This window comes from Phoenix dactylifera, chromosome 12, assembly GCF_051530095.1.
Source record: "Phoenix dactylifera cultivar Ajwa chromosome 12, Ajwa_hap1_PhDact_Kaust_v1.1, whole genome shotgun sequence".
Lineage (NCBI taxonomy): Eukaryota > Viridiplantae > Streptophyta > Magnoliopsida > Arecales > Arecaceae > Phoenix > Phoenix dactylifera.
Genome location: NC_143201.1, coordinates 24,032,602 through 24,049,384, shown reverse-complemented (window position 1 = coordinate 24,049,384; position 16,783 = coordinate 24,032,602). Strand labels below are relative to the sequence as shown.

The 16,783-nt window shown below is 40.0% G+C and overlaps 2 protein-coding genes and 1 pseudogene across 3 annotated transcripts; 2 read left to right on the top strand and 1 right to left on the bottom strand.

Annotated features, from left to right (window-relative positions):
- The first annotated feature begins 192 nt into the window (after positions 1 to 192).
- Positions 193 to 2,253, top strand: LOC120103669 (uncharacterized). The gene has a single exon (XM_008783940.6). The coding sequence runs from the start codon at positions 994 to 996 to the stop codon at positions 1,861 to 1,863; it is 870 nt and encodes a 289-aa protein (XP_008782162.3). The 5' UTR covers positions 193 to 993; the 3' UTR covers positions 1,864 to 2,253.
- A 2,602-nt stretch (positions 2,254 to 4,855) lies between these two features.
- Positions 4,856 to 10,931, top strand: LOC103701776 (uncharacterized; annotated as a pseudogene). Its single transcript, XR_016398134.1, has 4 exons — positions 4,856 to 5,431; positions 7,775 to 7,939; positions 8,203 to 8,279; positions 9,280 to 10,931. The product of XR_016398134.1 is annotated as an uncharacterized LOC103701776 (transcript).
- Positions 10,932 to 13,599: 2,668 nt separating this feature from the next.
- LOC103699296 (major pollen allergen Ole e 10-like) lies at positions 13,600 to 15,139 on the bottom strand. Its single transcript, XM_008781354.5, has 4 exons — positions 14,982 to 15,139; positions 14,479 to 14,507; positions 14,088 to 14,322; positions 13,600 to 13,975 (listed from the first exon to the last, which is right to left on the bottom strand). Exons 1-4 carry the CDS (start codon positions 15,046 to 15,048, stop codon positions 13,950 to 13,952), a joined length of 357 nt encoding a protein of 118 aa, XP_008779576.1. The 5' UTR covers positions 15,049 to 15,139; the 3' UTR covers positions 13,600 to 13,949.
- Positions 15,140 to 16,783: the final 1,644 nt, after the last annotated feature.

The following is a 16,783-nucleotide window of genomic DNA, read 5'->3' as shown; positions in this document are numbered from 1 at the left end:
TTTATTTTTTTGACAAATTATTTACTACAGACCTATCTAGTACAATTTTGAGACTTTTGTCCCAAACAAGACTCGAAAATGATAAAAAGCTGGTATATAAACTAATAATATTATAATAGTAACTAGCATATTAAAAAAATATGGAAGCTAGCGTCTTTGGATATTGCATACTAGATCCAAGCTGATAACGATAAAATTGGTGGTCTTTTCTGAGGTCGCTTTGTACGAACTGCGCCCTGCTTTATACGGTAGCACAGATGTTGCAGATATTGCCACGGTACCCTTTTGGACGTGCCTCTAGGTTTCCCCATCGCTTACGGTGGAACACACCTTTTGCACGCGAATAGTTTCGCCGTATTACTGCCAAAAAGGGGGCCCCACCTGAAAGGTTTCCTTCGTATCATTTGCGGTCGCTACTCCCTCCGTCCACCCAAACTCCATCACGTATATCCAGCCATTACCCAAGCTGGTCCGACAGGTATGGCTGCCCTCGCTGCTCCACATAATTATTCCTGTCTTTAATCTTTAATCAAACAATATTGCCTTCCAAGGAAAAAAAGAGGAAGAAGAAAAACACAAAAGAAACTTTAGCCAAACGTTGAGAACGCACCGTAGCCATGAATTTGTGGATATTTTCTCAATCTCTCAATTACTAGCATATCCTATACACATTCTTTACCTATTTAAGGTAATTTTTTTTACTTGGATTTTCTCTTTTTTTTAACTATTCTGTAATTATAACATTCGAGCAGTTTTTTTTTTTTTTAAATTTTCAAGCACTCATAACTGCTCATTTTATTCTTATCTTTGCTCGCATGTCATCGATCGTTGTCTATTAAACATGATGGGAGATGATGACTTGGAACGTCGGTAATTAATTAGACACGGTTCCATTAATTTCAACTCTATAATAAGAATAAGATGGCTCACCGAATCATTTAATTTTTCTTTCCTCCTTCCACATTCTCATCATTGGGTCCTGCTACTTTCACCATGGAGCAGCCCCTGCTCTCCGATCCCAACACCTCCACCACCCCATGTAGCAGTGCTAATACCAACTCTCCTGCAGGTGAATCCTCCGCCGATCCCCCCACCACCCTCGCTGGCCTCGCCTTCGTCCTCATCTTCGCATCCATCTCTCTCTGGGCAAACCTCGAAGCCGGCAAAGGCTTCGACGTGTCCATCCTCAACGCCGCCCCCACCGGCACTCTCGCCGCCCGGCGCTTCGATCTCCTCTTCGTCTCCAACGGCAGGGCTGCCCGAATTGTCCTGAATGCCAGCGAATTCGTGGAACGAATCCTCTACCCCAACGAACTGTACCCTCGCAAGCCGGTCCGCAGCGTGACCCTCCGCCTGGCCGGCCAGAACCTCAGCGGGGTCGTGGCAGTTAGTCATGGAGATGATCCCCACCTTCCCGGCGACTACGTGATTCATGTGAGCCCGAGCGTGATGGCCGAGGCCGATCCGGGGTTGTCGTTGGTCTCGGCGGTGCAACAGGCCATGGCTCGCGTCTGGCTCTGGGACGTGGGCGGCGCGCCGCCGAAGTGGCTCGTGGACGCCATGGTGGAGTACCTTAGCTTGTCGGCCGGGTTCGCCGGCAACGCCGTTCCACTACGACCTGGTGGTTCGTGCTGGGGAGAGGATGAGGACCCACCTAGTGTTGCACGATTTTTCAAGTTCTGTGAAGAGAGGAGGCCTGGGTTCGTAGCTCGGTTGAACCGAGCCATGAGTAAGCACTGGAACGATATCATGGTGGACGAGGCGTTGGGCTCATCGTCTCGACGGATGTGCTCGGCCTATCGTTCGAGGACACGTCAGCGTGGGGAAGTCTCCGGTCCCAAGTCAGTGTTGGGGGCCATGTGAAAAATTGATGGGGGAATGGAATCATCCGCGGGCGATGATGTGTAAGGGAAGGAGTGGTCCAGGCTTCCTGGAGGTTGGAACCATGGTCCATGGGTAGGAGGAGGTGCGGGCCCCGGGAACCAGGAAATCCAGCCACAATTACTCAACTAGGCCTACGCATTTATGGCCCTGCAATGAATGCGTTGGCTGCGCGGATCGGCCCTGCTTCTATTATCCAGTAGTTGCTATATTCGTGGTTTACTTCCGGTTCCATCGTCCGATTTCTTCTCTCTCCTCATTGTTAAACTGCTTGCAGGGAAATGCAGCATATTCTTCTTGTAGGTGACCTATCTCTATCTGGCGCAAGTTTATACCATTTATTTTTTTTCAAAAATTCTGGGGGCCATCCACTACTTAGTTTTTTGTTCTATATGGTAGCCTTTGGTGCAATATATTTGATTGACATCAGCAACATGCCAAACTGGAAATGAAGTAGAGAATAGAGTGGTTATTAATATTATATATATATATATATATATATATATATATATATATATATATATATATATATATATATATATATATATATATATATATATATATATATATATATAGATAGATAGATAGATCGATAGATAGAGATGATTAAATTTCTAGCTGGGGTCTATCATCCAGCATTACCAATTGGGGATGGCAGATTCATGACCACCTAGCTAGCTATATAGGAAATATATATGATCAAGATGTGGGATGTTAGGCAACTAGAGTGTGACTAGTTTAGCCCGAAGAAGAATCTTGAAATCATTTTGTCTTATAAAAATCCATCGATATGTGTAATCCATGAACAGGAAAACAATTATTATATAAGAGTGACTGCATGATGAGATGAGATAACATGCAACCTACTAGCTTATCAGAGTGTCTATCCTGGACATGAGGTATAACGATTAACAAACACGAGGCATTGTGCCTTCATTAGAGTGTCAATCAGACATTACCTTCTTTGTTAAAATCACGTTATTTGGTTAAAATATTTTGTACAAACATAGGTGCTCATATCATGATATCATCATAATCACTCTCTTCTTGCGCTGTCCCACATAACATATCACAACCGTAGATACATAGACAAATATTGCTGATAGCTCTGGTAGCCGTTGCAGCACAATACAACCATGGAGCCCATTTTTAGTTTTCGCCAAGCAAAACAAGTAGCGACTGAGCCAGAAACTAAGATCTTAGTCACCATCCAAATTGTTAATAATGAAAGCGCAAGGTGATGAACTATCATTATCTTTTCATTATCATCATTGATTCCCTCTCCTTTTCACCTCCACAGATGATCAAAATAACTTAGCTCATCGTATAAACTACAGTAGGTCTTCCTTCCGGTCATAACCTCTTCTTTTAAATGCAAAGGGAGCCATAGCCATCAACTTTATTAATAAAAGGGCAAGAACTAGAGAACCTATTGCTGTTTCAGAAATGAGTCATGTCATATATTAATCTGGAGGTATACATAAGGTGGAAAGGCCAATTGCGAAACTCAATCGATGTGGATTTTTGTGGAACACATCTATGAGGTGACCCCCCAAAATGGACCTACGAAATCCAATCTACCATCCAAGTAGGTCTGCTCTTATTTTGTGATGAACAGATAGTCCACCTGCACAATTTGATTCATTCAATGTGTTTGATATCATTGCTACACTTATTTGTGTCCTTGCATTTGGTTATGGATGTTGCTTTTATTGTAACATTCACACGATAGGCTCGTTTGGCTCGCGAAAAGTATTTTTCCCCCTATAAATATGATTTTTGGGAAGCAGATTCCTGAAAAAAAAATGCATGGGAAAGTACTTTTGGCATGTTTGGTTGACAATGGGAAAGTGACAGATTTCCAGAGTGCTTATGTTTGGTTTACCATTTACTTTTCTGAAAAAGTTATGTGTAATTCCTATTATACCTTTAATAAAAATTATGTCTTTAATACCTCTTTAATGCTGAAGGACTTTTTTGGAAAAAAAATAAAAATGGAGTGATTTCTGGTTCACGGAAAAATAATTTTTACATGAAATGTAGGAATCATATTTCTATGGGAATATAATTTTTCCGTCTCCCTCATTTGAAAACAAATTCGTAGGAAAAGGATGCCTAGGAAAATACTTTTGGCATATTTAGTTGACCATGAGAAAGTGACAAATTTCCAAAGTGCTTATGTTTGGTTGGCCATCCACATTCCTGAAAAGGTTATGTATAATTTCTATTATGCCTTTAATAAAAATGAGGTCTTTAATGTCTCTTTAATGCTTCTTTAATGCTGAAGGGCATTTTTGGGAAAAAAATAAAAATGGAGTGATTTCCGCATAATGGAAAAGTAACTTTTTCATGTTTATCAAGGAAAGACTTTCCCATGTTTCTCAAGGGAAAGACTTTCCCATGAAATGTGGAAATCATATTCCCATGGAAATACAACTTTTCAATCTCTCTCCTTTGAAAACTGCAATCAAACAAGAGTCATCTCATTACTTTTTCGTTGACAACACTTTCCTCCCTTCTTTTCCTGCGAACCAAACAAGCTCGAAATATTGGAATCATATTTCCATGGGAATATGATTTTTCCGTTTTCCTCATTTGAAAACTCTAACCAAATAAAAAACACCTCATTAATTTTTTTTATTGAACATACTTTTCTTTCTTCTTTTTCCACGAACCAAACGAGCTCTATGTATCTAACATTTGAAACGCCTGCATCAATTCCACTACTTAATGCATGCATGTTTTATTTTAAAACATGTCATCCAGAATGAAATGCTTGACATGGAGAACCCGCGATACATGTCGTGAGGAATGCTTCGTGCCAATTAGGAAATCAATTTCCACGATGAATAAATCAAATCATCTTTATTCTCCCTGGAGGGACGTTTTCGGTTGTGGCCGTCTCTGACGCAAGCATTGCGTGCTTTGATGGCAGATTGATGTCATATTAGGCATGATGGCATGTTGATGTGATATTGCGCCGATATCATGGGCCTATGATGGCCCATGTCATGGTCTAGTCTGCCGTCCAGATGTTGTGCGTGTCGTTATGTGAACCGTTGCATAACGCATGAAGGGGCAAATTGATTTTTACTGGAGACATTTATAATATGAATTACTTAGGAAACCGACCGTTGCCCCCAACCCTAGCCGATGATCTTGGATTCCTGATCTACGCCCCTTCGCTACCAGACCGAAAATCCAACCAAGATACCGTATCGAATCCTTCCCCTCCTGCCTCCCCCCCTCCTCCCACACGCTCCTCACGCTAGTTTTAGTTTCTTCTGGATTACGAATTTACGATTGCATATTTTAAATGACGTCCGCGTCCGAGTCAGGGAACCCCCAACAGCGGCAGCAGCGGCTGGTCGATCACCAACTGCAGCCAGGCAGAAGCGCCGCTCCGCCGCCGTCCAGCTGGAAGCTCTCTTTGGAGGAGATCATCAAGTACTTCTCCCTCCCCATTGCGGAGGCCGCGTCTGTCCTTGGTACCTCTTTCTTCCTATTTCCGCTGCAGTTTCTTGATTTCTTGTTTCTTGTCTCTGCATTGGTTTGAATCATTAAAGCAAAGATGTCTTCTTTTGAGGTTGAGACGCTTGGATTTTTCTCCTACTGGCATGTAATGGCTTGAGTATGTCCTTCTTGTCTTCGAGAAGTCCTCGGATTGGTTTTCCTGATGTGCTGGCATATGAAGAATCCCATTTTCTGAGGTGGAGAAATTTGGATTCTTCTCCTATCGGCATGTTATGGCTTGCTTATCTCTCTTTTCGTCGTCAATTATTTCAGATTGGTTTTCTTGATTCTTTGGTGGATCGTTAGCTTCAATTTTCCTACTTTTTTGGCCAGGCGGCTTGAGGCATTTCTTGAACTAAAAATTAAAGGTGTCAGAATTGAGGCTTTTTTCCCCTTGTTTTCTTTTTGCAGTTGTTGTTGCTGTCAGAATGCTTTATTGTTCTTTTTCAGGAGCAAGTGTGCAATTTGTGTGACAATGTTAAGGAAGGATTCTTGTTTTTTTTAAACCCAGTTAAAGATATCTGGTTTATATCCGAATCATGCAAGGAATATGAAGTCTGTACGAAAGAGAAAAGATTGTCAGTTGATAAATAACTGATTGCAGTCTTCAAAATCATGTTCTCGAATCAATCGTTAGTGAAATGACAATTTGTTAAGAGAATACTGTGAAAGGCAGAAGGCATCCCAATGTTCATTAGACAATATGTTAAAAATCAAATATGATCTTATGATGGATGATATGTGTGACTTTGAAAATTACGAACATGGTTCAGGATCTTAGCGGTTACTAAAATCCATTTGCCTAGTTATCTTGGTCTGAAGAGTTCAACATGAGAGGTTGGTTTCCACCCTTGGGTTACCAAATCATATGTGCTCCCATTATGTTCCAGGCCATACGATGCTATTTTATTTTATGTTTTTTCTTTGTTTTGAGTTTTTGTTATTTTCGTTTTTCTTTTTACTAGATTCTCTATTATACAGTTTTCCAGTTGGATGGAAGAAAAGAAAGGAATGAAATATATTAAACAAATGAAAATATTAGTTTTGTTGCTTTTAGGCTGATAATCAGAAATGTTTAGGAAAGTGAAAGGAGGAAAACTAGGCAGAACCCTGTCAGAGCTAAGCAGATTTCACGTTCATTTTTTCCCCCTTTCTTTGAGTGCCTGATTTGATCTACATTGTAATGCTTTTTCTTTAAAACTTGCCATTCATTTAGGTCTCATTATTATTAATAAGTATGGTCCTTTTCTATGCATCTTAGTCTTGATTCCTATCATTCTCCAGGATCACATTTTGTTCCTGCTCCTGCTTCATGCAACTCTAGTTGAGACATGATTTCATTAGATTTAAGGGTTTTTGAAGTTTCCTATTCAAACCTTTTTCCGAACAGAACCGACCACACATCAATAATTGAAAAAGAAGGCTATGTTTGGGTTTTGTTGTTCTCGTAGATTTTGGAAATCAAGTCGAATCTTTTGACATATCAAGGGATGACTTTTTTGCATATAAGATTTGAAAATAGGATATTTAGTAAGCTTTTGGTCAGAATAGCCTCAGAACTGTTATAAATTAACTCACATTATTGAAGAGGGAGCAGATGTTGAAGTGGAGATAACATTGCAGAGTGCAGGATGCAGAGTAAGAGGGAGGAGTTGGAGTAAAAAGATGCGGAGGGCAGAAAATTCAAATAAAAACAGACTTCATTGCTTTTTGTCCATTGCCTGAGATCTGCCACCTGTTGTCTGAGTAAGTTTGCTGTTTGACATTCAACATAAAAGCAGACTTCATTGCTTTTTGTCCATTGCCTGAGATCTGCCACTTGTTGTCTGAGTAAGTTTGCTGTTTGACATTCATTGCCAGCTGCTATCATTATTCCCTTTGCTCTCTTCTTGTCGAATTCTCTCTCCATCTATTATTTATGGTTGAAAGATAAATAAAGGGTGAAGTGAATTTTAAAGCCTTCTCAACATGTCCTGCCTTGTTGGAGTGTCTTGTTTTGTACATAGGGCAAAACAACAAATAAGCTGAAGGGTATTCAGACTTATTTGGAATTAGAAAGCAATCAGCTGTGAGTTTTGTAGTAAGAGGGGGAACGGTTCACTCTTGTGTTGGTTGGCAAAGAACAAAGATGAGTCCATATTATGCTCGTATGGTTTATATACTTTTTTGTATTACTGGAAGCGGGGCTTGGCTCACTAATGAAGGGGAAAAGATTTCCCATTGACGTGTATTTCAAGGAGGGAAAGAAAGGGCTGCCGTTGAGAGGAAAGGAAAAGAAAGTTCACATGGAACTCTAGCATGCTAGTATGTTCTTGGTTCTTTTTCTTTCCCTTTTCCAGCTATGCTTTTCTGTGAATGTTCTGGATTGTTTTATGTATAGGCATCAAATGGTGGAGTCTCTTTACTAGGTATTTGGGAATTATTTAATGGAGCCCTGTGTTTAAGGTTAAGTTTGCATACAGAAAGCAAGGGCTTTTTAGGTTATCGAGGAGGCTGCAGCATGAGAAGGATTTTAGCAACAAAAAGTGGGGCGTTCTCTCAGAAGGTTAGCGGCAATCTCGTCTTATTCTTGTAATATTTACTAGGGGTTTCTTCGAGGGGAATGGCTGTATCACTCCATGTGTTTGAAATATTGTTAGGGAACATCTTTTTCTTGATTTCTAGTGGATCTCTCTGTGACTTTTGAAGGCTTACATAGCTCAGTTCTGGGCCAACTACATTATTCTTGTGCCTACTATGTTTCTATCTTTATTTCTGTGCTTGAACTATTTTATTGTGTTTTGTGTGTAATTGCATTGAATTGTGCAGGTTGTTTCTCTTACAGCTTGTTGGCCAATCCTCATATCTTTGTCCATCCCATATATCTCTGGTTTACTTGCATACTGGTCAGATCACATGTGCAAGTGGTTTTGGCCTATTTTGGTGCCTAAGTGATTAACAAGCAACTTGGTTGCATATGAGGGTAACGTTGGCCGTATGTGTGACAGCACATTCAAAGGTCCTAAAACAGTACAATATGCTTTTAAATGATGCCAATTGATTTTCCTTGCTTACCTTGTTTTTATCTATTTTCCACTTTTCCTGTTTTTATTATTTATTTTAGGTTTTCTGTGATTCTTAACCAAAACTGCAAACCGTAAAACTCATTGGGTATGCCTGAAACCAAAACACTGATGTTTTGAATCTTTATTAAGATTTTATGTAGCAAGAAGAGGACAGCGGTTGATCCATTAAGAAAATATATTGGCCAATTAATTGCTAGAAAAAGTAGAGGAGATATGAGCTGGCAAGTAAGGAGTCCAAGGAAGGGGTCATAAAAGACCAAAAACCTTCAGCTAAAGAGCAGAAGGTTCATCGGAATTGCAAGGACCCAAGTTTAAGATATGACAAAATTGGCATGGTGTAGCTTGTTAGTGATTTGGAGTGGAGGCAAAATTTAATAGTTAGTGGCCATAATCACCTAATAACAGCACCAATGCTGATGGAAGTTGACCGAAAACTGATCGAATGCTCCTAGATAGAGCCAAAGGTGTCGAAAACCAAACGAAATGATCTTTACAAGTTTTTAGTAGAGGAAGTGATCCAAGTTAAAGTCAAATCAGATGGAATTAGAAGGGTGCCATTTGTTGGACTTGTAAACATAAAATAGAGATAGAAGGAATTTACTCTAGTTTGTGACTGAAGCTTAGTAAGGTCAAAATGACCATTCCACTCAGATCTTGTTTTTGAATATCCTAATTGGAAAGAGCAAAATAAAAAGAAAGAGAAAACTACTTTAGTTGTAAGCTTTTAGTGCCAAACTGAAACCACTGAAATACGATGTCTCTGGATGACCAAAATTTTTTGAACATGTCATTCTGTTTAAAATAAGTTTTCACATAATAGTTGGTCCAATATGATCCAATATAGAGGCATTCCTACTTACATGGAGGAATTTTAAAAGTGGATTTCCAGCGAGTGGCTTGTCATCTGTTTCTATCAAATGGTGGGGAAGCAGCAGCAAGGAAGATACTGGAAGGACATTGCCAGAAGAAACCATAAAAGGGGAGAATCAAGAATCCCCTGAGTTGTCAAATGAAATTTCTAGGCATATGGCGAAAGCTAATCTCCCTGACGGGCCTGACCATAGTACAGAGGACAGTGCCACTCTAACTGAGCCATCTGCTTCCTTGTGCTCACTGAGAAGAAAAGCTGTAGAATGTGGCCATGAAACATTGAAGGGTGGAGCTTCTAAGGGCTATACAACTTACAAGTGGGGGAAGAGACACAGGTTAGCATTATTCCAAGTATTTAAATCATCATTACCAGATCAATGGATGAATGCCCTCTCTTGATCTTAGGGCTGTCCCATAATTCATTATTCATGACTTCAGAAGGTAAGGCCTTTACTCTTAATTCATTATTGACAAATTTCCGACAACTCAAGAGAAGACTGCATGTTAGCTGGCTAGCTGACCTGAAGAATCGATTGCTATAACTGCTGTTTATTCATTATCATTTTAACTCGTTCCACCTCAGGGTCCGCTTTAAACATGGCTGACAACTGCAATAGGCTACTTTTAGTGCCATCTTCGCGCCTTTGTATAAATCTGTTTTTTCCCCTTTTGCAAGCACGATACCGATACGATTTCTTAGTGTACTATATATGTACCAAGACTTGGGGTTCAGAGAAAAGTTTCTTGCCCTGTCTCCAACACTTGTATACCTCATCCGTTGGCTGTATTATCCATTATCATTTAGATTTTGTTACAGCACAGTAGATAGTCTTGCTAGTTATCCTAGTTAACGAGTTTGTTTCTAAAGTGGGTTTTAGTTACCAGTACTGGATTTTGCTGATAAAAGGTTGTCCTGAATGTAACCTCTGTCTGCAGGCTTATGCATCCTACTCAAGGCGTAGCATTTAAGTTTCATCTGTGGTGAGCAATTAATATAATGGCTTCGACTGCTCAGGCACCAGGGGTACTTACACGCTATTGTTGTATTCTCAATTAGCTATCATAACAAGCATATGACCTCATTTTCGTTCTTCTGGTCGATCAATTTAATCATACCTTAATAGTTTACATCCCATGTCCCATCTTGGAACGAAACAATATTCATCCCGCCAGCTGAGGGCCTTTTCTTCTGCTCACTTCTCAAGTCGATTTGTACAATATTACCCTACGAAAGTATGGGTTATGCGGAAATTCATGAACTTCTCAACAGGACCTGATAGTATAGAAAAAAGAAAAGATCTGCCATGTGGTGTTGCATTATTTTTATTATATAATTGTTGGGATAAACAGCATCACCTTAAAACCAGATTTTGTTATATTCAGTCTTTTGAGACCTTTCCACCCTCCCATGGCTTCAGCATGTGGCATAATGATCCAAGTCTGAAGTTTAACTTGTAAACTAGAAACATACTTCCTTGTTTCTGGAGTCTGACCCGTCTAGTGGTCTTTTTGAAATGATGCCTTTTGATTGAAGTTTTCATTTATTGTACCAAGACAATATTATATTTCATATATTGAGTTTTCTCTGATTTTCTGAATGCATGTTTATTATTGAGTTGATAAAGTTATTGGTAAAATGCCTTTACCTACCATTCCATATATTAAAAAAAACAGAGAAACTTAAAATGACATGCATTTTCCAGGAGGATAAAGGCACATTTGGTTTTAATATATTGCTTCATAAGTTACCCTTGCCAACAATTTTCCAATTTATAATGCATTAACCTTTGCTTTAATTGAACTTATAATCATCTTTAGTTACTAGTAAATTAGAATAGATCTATTGATTAGTTTTTTTCTAAACATTTGTTGCACTTTGATGAAAGTCTCCAGAAATTTGTACATTAAAATCACTTGTTCAAGTAATATATGCATAGAATAAGATAAGCTGCTAACTCACACATCTTTATTGTAAACCTATTAGAAAGCACATGATACACATGGACGTTTGCACCATTATCTCTTGCTAAAGATTGAAATACACTGACCCTTAAATTAGTTCTTGAATTTTTGATTCAATTGTTAGCTCATTGACTTGGTTAGGATGCAAGCTCAAAAAGACTTTCTGGGCAAGTCCTTTCAGCAGCAGTAGTTTTGTTAGGATGGTTCAGCTTGCCATTAATACAAAAAAACCGTTCTTTCTTTGATTTTTTAGTCTTGATGTTGCCTTGTTGATTATTTTTGTAAGCAGAGATTGTTTTAACAATAGTTCTTTGACTGTTTTAATCTCTACTTCTCATTTCATCTCCAATATATCTGTTTTAATGTTTTTGGTTGGTTTGGGAGAAATGAGGAAATCATATCATCTTTCTCCTAGTTAACATCAAGTAACTCCTTTATAAGAATGATCTTATTTTTCATTTCATTAGACTTGTGTCACAAGATATTCTAGTCAGAGATTGTTCAATTACAACATTTTGCCATCAGTTAAAATTTTAAACTCATGATAGCTATCGATTGAAGTTATTTTTCATGATACATCCTACGTTCAACCATTATGTAGCAGTATTTGAAATATCAGGTTAGATTTTAAATGAGAATAGATAGTGTTGTGGGATGGGGTTCCGAACTTTAGTCCCACATCGGCTAATTAGCGGAAAGATCTGTGCCTTAAATGGGGGGCTCAATAACCTCTTCTCATCGAGGCGCCTTTTGGGGGCAAAACTGTGAGGGGTGGAAAGGGTGGTTCCACCCGGGGCGCCACCAGAGGGTGGACGATCCCTGATCCCCAGAGCGGACAATACCTCGATGAGGACGCAGTCGCTTTCCTTGCTCGGCTGGTGTGCGGACTGTTGCCGGGGTGAAAACCCCGCAATAGATGGCGCTAGAGGAAGGGCCCTGGCCATGCACAGACCTTCCCGCTTGGGGGGGCTGTGTTGTGGGATGGGGTTCCGAATTTTAGTCCCACATCGGCTAATCAGCGGAAAGGTCTGTGCCTTAAATGGGGGGCTCAATAACCTCTTCTCATCGAGGCGCCTTTTGGGGGCAAAACCGTGAGGGGTGGAAAGGGTGGTTCCACCCGGGGCGCCACCAGAGGGTGGACCCCCGGAAGCGGTCGACGATCTCCGATCCCCAGAGCGGACAATACCCCGGTGAGGACGCAGTCGCTTTTCCTGCTCGGCTGGTGTGCGGACTGTTGCCGGGGTGAGAACCCCGCAACAGATAGGACCCAGTCACAACACGAGTAATGATAGAACATAGGAGAAGATTGATTCACCGATAGCTTAATTAGGCTTACATTGACAGAATTATGGACCTTGAACATCAATAGTTAGGAGTAACTTATTTGTGGGCATTGTAAATAGTTATTGGAGAAAAGATCGATGATTAGTGACCTTAAACTTCTGCAAAGTGTATAATGAACATAATTAACAGTTGGAGAAAAGATGAAACTAGATCTTCAGAAGTTCTGCTGGCCAGTTTTTTTGTTTTCTTTTTATTTCAAATGGGAATGTTGCCTCTTGCGTCGAGGTTCATGGGTGAACTTCTCGGTCTTGAATCACCTGTTTTCTCTGAGTTTGACTCAATTAATCAGTGTTTAGCAGAGGTCATACAAGAATGACTGGTTTCAATGGCCCTACCAGCTTACTTCGCAAATCTGCCCGCAAATCATCTTATTACAAGCAGCAGATATCTCATCTTGAAGACAGGCCCCAAAATAGTTCCCCGAAAACTTTCAATTGACATGGTCGTGGCTTGTAAATTGAGAACGTTTGTTATGCAACATATACAGGTATTCCTCATACTAAATAGATGCATGCTAGATAATGATAAAATAACCGTTCATTTATTAAAAACATTAACCTAGATGAATCAAGTGGAACATGAGGGAGTCCCATTGCACTTATGGTGAGCTTGGCTAGATTCTTACTCTGGATCAGCCCTCATCAATTCGAACTGTATTCCAGTTGCCATCTGAATCAGTCAGGGGATTATCAAATTTAAGATTTATCATGAAAATCCATATTCTGGAAAAGAAAAGGTGGTTGATATGTGTATTTTATATTAACCATGGATGTGGGCATGCCAATCAATCAATACCACAAGGCTTTCATGAACATCTGACAACATTATTGCATTCTCTGCTTAGTTTCAGATGGCACATGCTATCTTCATTCCAATATGACCTTAATAAACGTCCATTCATGAATAAAAATAAGGCATGCAAAAGCAAATGAACGAAGAAGAAAATGCCAGAAGAGACCGGTCATGGCGTGCAATTTTCATGGATTCATTATATACTTCTCTGGTACCCAGACAGTAATGGCTTCCTTTTGAATCCATTTAGAAACAATTGATGCAAATCCATGGCATTGCTGATGTGCTATCCTTAGTCCTTAATAAAACTCCAATTCATGAATAAAAATAAGGCGTGAAAAGGTAAATGTAGCAAGGAGAAAATGCCAGAAGAGATGGCTACAATGTGCAATTTTTACTGATAGATGATTACATGCTTCTCTGATAGCAAGATAGCAATGACTTCCACCTGAATTCGCTAGAAATGATTGATCCGAAATGCCTGGCACTGGTGAGCAACGCTGCTGTCTTCTTGGTTAGGGACTACGCATAAGCACAGCTACCAAAACCTGCAAGAGGTGACAAGAAGATGCGATTTTATTCTGCTGGAAGGAAGCGAATTCGAGTGGCAAGCAACAAACTCTGGCAGAGAAATCTGATATAGTTGGTCTGGAAATTTACTTGGATCGGTCATTGTTATGAGCCCCGAACTCTTGAAGTAGCAATTCCAGTGGTTCCTGCCCCTGGCTTGGTAGTAGAGGTTCATGGCAATGGAAGCATGGGACATGAAGTTATCTGGGTAGAAGCACGGGCGGCCCCTTTGCAGTATACTGCAATCCACCTGAGAGCAAGCATAGTTGATGTTGGCTAGAAGAGTGGCTTCATCAGATGAAGGCTTTGCGATGCACCAAGTTTTCTGCAAGACAACAACATTGCTTACGTAACAATTAATCTCTTTTCACTTCTTATTCCCCTTGTTCGGTTTATGCGTAGAATGCTTGGATTACAAAGAATAATAGAGTACGTGGATAAGCTTTTATGCTATGATTCTCGAGTCGATTTGGGGAATTACCTGTCCTTGCACCAACTGGACGGTTCCCCCTGGTAAAGAATATCATTAGCAGAGATCAGTAAGATGCTCGCTGAGACTAATCCAAATCTTGAAGGGAATAGAATATTGAAAAGAGGGAAAAGAAAAGAAAAGAAAAATTAATGGTTTATAAGATCAACAAGAACAGAACTTGTTTCCAGAACACAAGGAAAACACAAAATAATCTAATTAGCATTTTTGAGGTTTAAAGATCTGCAGGAATCAAAAAATATCTACATCAGAAGAAAGTACAAAGATGGGTCTTCAATTAAAGAAGATAAAATGAGCAGCCAGCCATTTGCCAAAAGGAAAGCCAATCTCAGTTATACACTCAGACGAGACAAAATTTCCTTCCTCACATCAAACTTCCACATTGATGTTTGCTCAAGCAAGAAAAGAAAAAAATCGCATCAATGGCAGCATCTCCTAAGAAAACCATGCCAGATTTCTAGGTAGAATAAGAAGTCCAGCAGTAAATTGGTTACCAGCTAGCAGGAGCACTGCAAAAGAGAAGAGTAGGAGAGAGGGAGATGCTTCAACTCTTCTGGCCATTGCTCTCCGTTCCTAGCCGAGGAGGAGGGGTAGGACTATGGATTGAGGCCTTCAGAATTGAAGTGAGAGCAAAGGGACCGACCGCTTTTAAGGTTGGGCGAGGGAGGAGGGCAACGGCCGAGTGCAACGGCTATATTTTCGGCTTTGTCTCGGCTTTGTCAAGCTGGGGGCTGCAGAAGGGAGCCCACGGTGGACATAAAAAGGTCGGAGGGAGCATCCCACGTGACTGACGCCCTGTAGTGCCAACTTTTTCCTCGATATCCGTGCATGCGAATCTGACGAGGTAATCGTGTATAAGACTACCTTTTGTATTCGTTTTGATGGAGCCCGGAGTATTGAATATTTGGGATGGGCTGACCCACGTCTTTGAATCAATACGAGGACTGAGGAGTTGGATGCGGGCTCAGTTTAGAGCTCGTCTCGTATTCTAGAAATCAAATAATCAAGAAATTAATATATTAATCCCTACCAACTCTGAAACAGACTTGAAGCGAAACTTCATACAATGGCTCTAACTATTTTTCTGTAGGAACTGGGGAAGTAGAAGAGAACATTAAAACTATGCAGATAGAGTCTAACCAGCCAATTTTCCTGTTTTCAATTTAATCATACAATTTTCTTCTATAAAGGGAGTTATTCATCTCTAAACTATCAATATGCGTAATGATATTTAACCATCAATATGTGCAACTCAACTCTAAACAATAGTGCAAGTTGCTGCTTACTGTATAATGGCACAAGTTAAATCATGGGGAGTGAGTCCAAGAAGTGAAAAGAACATCTATGCAAAGGTTGCTATAGGGATCAAGTATTGCATGTCACACCTCACAGAACGATCTCTTTTCCACCAATTTCAGATATCAATAGCTGAAATGTAGTGAACAGGAAATGTGTGAGTCGCATTCAAGTCATATGTAAAAAGCATCCTATCTTCTCATGAACTACAGGAGAAAATAGTAAGAGATCGGAGAATCTGACTGGAGTTTACATTGATCTTGAGTCAAGTTGATCAGAGTGAGTAAATATACAAGAAAGGTTTTATCAGCAAAAAGAACAATAATGGTAGTGAAAAGCAGGTTTCCTTCGAACTAAAAGGGATTGTGTTTGAGATGCGTAATTTTCCCAAGGAATCCAAAGTTCTCTACTAATCAGATCTGCTCTGAACTTGTTTTCCTGGTACTGTCCTGTAACTTTCTTCAGAATAGCTAAAACAAAAGCTCAATTGCGGATTTATAATGGCATGATCTATATTCTTTATCTGAGGTGGGAAAGCTGGGTGCATATAGTTGAAGGTCGTTACTATCATCATCCAGTACATTAGCATGACATTCACTGAAGCAAGAATTCTTGGGGAATTTTAGCCTCTCATTCAGGTGGCAGGACATCATAATGTTGTCAATAACTGTTAGCTGCTGAAATTGAGGTAGACAATGAAAATTGAATCTGCAGGAGAAGACACTACGTGGTAGTTCATTATAACTTGTGATTGAACGGGAGAACATTTTGGTGGTAATAAGTGTGGGAGGACAGGAGTATTTTCTGGTTCTTCTCAGTGCAAATGTAGCCCAGCCTTGATATCCTAAAGACCTTTAGACTCCAGAGCCTCAAGGAGACGATGAATGATACACGAACACGGAAGAAAGGTACAGCTGCTTGATCTTTTAGGCTGCTCTTGGAGATCAAAATTCTCAGTTTGTCATCCAACTCTTTGATGTTAAGGTTGAGTACATGGACA